At 52.2% G+C, this 3,961-nt stretch overlaps 1 protein-coding gene across 1 annotated transcript; it reads right to left on the bottom strand.

Annotated features, from left to right (window-relative positions):
• Positions 1 to 1,666: 1,666 nt before the first annotated feature.
• On the bottom strand, positions 1,667 to 3,266 carry LOC127331754 (cis-zeatin O-glucosyltransferase 1-like). Its single transcript, XM_051357940.2, has one exon. The coding sequence runs from the start codon at positions 3,218 to 3,220 to the stop codon at positions 1,841 to 1,843; it is 1,380 nt and encodes a 459-aa protein (XP_051213900.1). The 5' UTR covers positions 3,221 to 3,266; the 3' UTR covers positions 1,667 to 1,840.
• Positions 3,267 to 3,961: the final 695 nt, after the last annotated feature.

Here is a 3,961-nt window from a genome sequence, read left to right as displayed (position 1 = left end):
AAGTTTGCTATATTTTCTGAAGTTCACTTCAAACTAGACTAAAGTTTCGGAAGTTCGCCCTGTACAATATTGAAGTCCGTCGGGAAGTTCAGATTCAGGGGAGAAGAAGTTCACATCCACAGAAGTTCGCTATAATTTTATTACATGCCTGAAACTTTTATACCGCGATCGGAAGTTCACAAACAGATATAAGGAAGTTCACTTCTATATTCGAGCACCTCATACACTCTGTTTTTCTGCACGGAAATCATACGCATAGAAATCGTCCGTACAACCACCGATTGCGCAAATCGACCAACTCAGTGTACAATTAGCACTAATATAACTCTACTAATACTCCAACATATCGCAATGCCACACCTAATCAATCTAGATGAGCCAATTTCGAAATGTTCTTGTGTCGGCGTTATCTTCACTTTTATGTATTTCTGAAATTAAACTAAAACTATTTAGAATTTGGAAAAACATTCAACATGAAAAAGATTCGCCTAATCAATATCTTTTCAACGCAATATCATTCGGAACATTCCGATAAGTGGTTCGAAAATAAGCCCCCAAAACAGTTCGAAAAACCGAGAAGTTCGAAAAAATGTAATCACGTATTTTCAAATCTGCTCTTAAACTATAAAGAATTTAGAAAAGTGTTCTTCATGAAAAAGGTGCGCCTAGTCAGCACCTTTCCAACGGCGTATCATACGCATCATTCCTACAAACGGTTTAAAAACTGGAACCCCAAAACTGTACATAAATAGAGAAATCCGCAAAAACGTCGTTTTGTATATTTCAAATTAGTTTTAATCAATATAGAATTTGGGAAAACAATGAACACAAAAAAGTTGCGAAATTTCCGTGCGAATCCAACGGTATATTATACGCATCAATCCGATAAGCGGTTTGAAAATCATCATGAAAATACTGTCCGCACGAACATGCAATTCGGGTATTCCGTCGAGAAGTTCACTAGGAAAACACCCGGAAGTTCAGAAAGGGTTCGAGAATAGTTATTCTCGAACCGGTTCGAGAATAGCAGACCTATATATATATATATATATATATATATATATATATATATATATATATATAGGACATATTCATACTACACCCGGGTGTAGTTACTCCCATGTGTGTTTCACACAATCTAGGTATTATCTATCATACCGAAGAGTATATACATGTAGTATGAAGTATATAAAAATATTTTGGTAGTATATATACTACTTTGTAGGTAGTATGTACATTTTTTTACGTACACTATTTATTTACGTATAAATATGCATGTATTTTGTATATATAGTGCAAACTATGGGTGTATTTAATTTTTTTTCACCAAAGTTGGTATGGAGTATCTTAGATATAGTATACGAACATACTCAAACCAATAAAGTATGTTATATACTTCCGTATGGTAGTATATGAGACGTGGGTGTAGTTACACCCAGGAGTAGGAAGTATTTAAGAGTATATCATACTTGGATTTCAGTACTCTACTTTATTTAACCGGATATTCCTTCTTATTGTTTTATTCACTGTGTCATCGAATTGGGACTTGAATATGTGGCACGCTAGAGGCTTCTAGTTTCAGTACGATCAATTTTTTGGAAAATATTTCATAGTTTTGTGGGTGTGGTCTATCTGTGGGCAGCATGGAGGAAGCACTACCAATCTCTAGTCCGAACAAAGAAGATCAGTACTGATAAATCACAATATGTGCGACATTGCTTAGTTCGAGTCAACAGCAGTCCAGCACTAGTCAGTTGCCACGCAGCCGCGGTTTCAGTGAGTACCAATTCAAATCAAAAGCTTCAAGAGCGGCCATGAATGTTTAACTCCAGCTCCACAGTCACCTCGTCACGTACGCGACAAGGTCGTCCATGTCCCGGCTCGACGACCCGCCGTTGGCATGGGCGGCGCACACAGCGTCCCCAAGCGCCCTTGCCCTCTCACGGAGCGCCGCCCCTTCGTCCGATCGCATCGCCCTCTCGATAGCCTCCCGGATGGCGGCCGCCGGCGTGACGTCCCCTCGCTCCTCCCACGGCCGCACGAGGATCCCCGCCCGGAGGTACTTGCACACGAGCTCCGCGTCCCACGGCTGGTCGCTGTGCATCGGCCACGCCAGGATGGCCTTCCCGTGGCTCAGCCCCTCCACCGTCGAGTTCCACCCGCAGTGGCTCATGAACGCCGCCGTCGCGCCGTGCGCCAGGATCTCCAGCTGCGGCGCCCAGCCGGTGACCACCACGCCCGTCCCTTGCGCCGCCGCGTCGCCGAGCAGGGCCGCCGCCGATTCCGCGAGCCGGCGCTCGCCGCCTGGCTCGCGCATGTCCGCGCGGTCGGCGTCCCGCAGCGCCCAGACGAACCGCTGGTTGGTGTCCCGCAGCGCGGCCGCCAGCTCCCTGACCTGCTCTGCCCGGAGAGACGACGTCGTGCCGAACGAAATGTACAGCACCGACGACGGCGGCTGCCTGTCGAGCCACTCCAGGCACGGGTGCCGCTCCGCGGGAGTGTCGGGGACGGGGTTTAGCAGCGGGTTCAGAGGCCCGACGGCGAACAGCTTGTGGCCGTCGGAAGAGGAAGCGCTCTGGGCGGCGAGCACGTCGAGGAACTCGCCCTCGAGCGCGCGGCAGGTGTTCACCACCATGCCGGCGCCGGGCGCGCGGCGGCGCTCCTGGCCCATCCGCTTGGCGAGCGCCACGAACTCCCTGGTCGCGCAGGCGTCGGCCGGGTGGAACACCATCCCGTGCTCCCGCAGGAGGCGGTGGCCGGGGTCCATCCACCCGACGTTGTAGGACGCGGCGAGGCAGTGCACCCCGAGCGCCTCCCCGTTGGGCAGCCGCGCGGCCTCCGCCGCCGCGAACGCCGCCATGCGGTCGTGCAGGACGACGACGCGGCGGTGGGACGCCGAGAGCTCCTCCAGGAGCGCCGCGAGCGAGGCGCCGTCGCAGAAGGCCTCGAAGAGGGGCTGCATGTGGGTCGGGAACGGCGAGGAGGGGTCGGGGTCCGGGGACGCGTGCGGCGGGACGTCGAGCGCGCGGAAGCGGATGGCGAGGAGCGCCGTCGCGTCCCAGCCGTGCACGCGCGCGCGGGCCTCCCGGAGGTGCGGCTCCGGCGCGGCGAAGTGCACGGGGATGCCCCGGCCCGCGAGCAGCAGCGACAGGTGAAGGAGCTGGTTCAGGTGGCCCTGCGCCGGGAACGGCACCGTCACGACGGCGACCTGGGATTCCATCGCCGCGGCTGTTTCAGTTTGGAGGAGAACGGCGGCTCACGGAACTCTTTGGCCCTTTGGGAAAGACGGGAACTTTATCAAGATGGGGCACCACACTAGTCTCCAGCTTTGACACTCTTCTCCTTGTTCAGATTGTTAGAGTAGCCAACGACTACACTAGATCCTATACAGGTAGATGCTATTGCCGATGAGTACACTGCTAGATCTGAGAGAGAGAGATGAGTACCTTCTCCCTTCGAGGAGGAGCTCTCGGGTGCCGACATGGTGGCGGCGGCGGAGAGGGTGAGCGTGCGGTGGCGACGGTGGTGGTGCTTCCCGTGAGCACTGCGCTAGCCCTAGATCGGTAGGGGAATATCGGTGGGGTGACTGGCGGCGCGGTGAACCTCGTACCGTGTGCCCCGGCCCCCACCTCTTTATATAGCGCAGGTCACAGGGGCCCACCAACCATAAGAGGGTTGGACGCCCCCGATCAGGGCGCGAACGAGGTCAAGGACTTGTTACCGATCCGTTGGAATCGGTGACGTGGAGATCATCCTAACATTCTCCCCCTTGATCTCAACTTTTCTTTTAACTTTATACTTTCACTTTATTCGTTTCATATTGGATCAGTTCATAGGGCATGTTTCATCGTCACAGCTCTATTGCCGATAGAATCGAGATGCCCACAATGCACTTCTCTGTTTTGAAACAAATTCTTTTACTTTTGGGCCTCTTATGATCCAGGATAGGTAAGACTTTCCC

Source organism: Lolium perenne, chromosome 2, assembly GCF_019359855.2.
Source record: "Lolium perenne isolate Kyuss_39 chromosome 2, Kyuss_2.0, whole genome shotgun sequence".
NCBI lineage: Eukaryota > Viridiplantae > Streptophyta > Magnoliopsida > Poales > Poaceae > Lolium > Lolium perenne.
The sequence above is the reverse complement of the archived record's forward strand: the minus strand, read 5'-3'. Positions and strand labels throughout refer to the sequence as shown.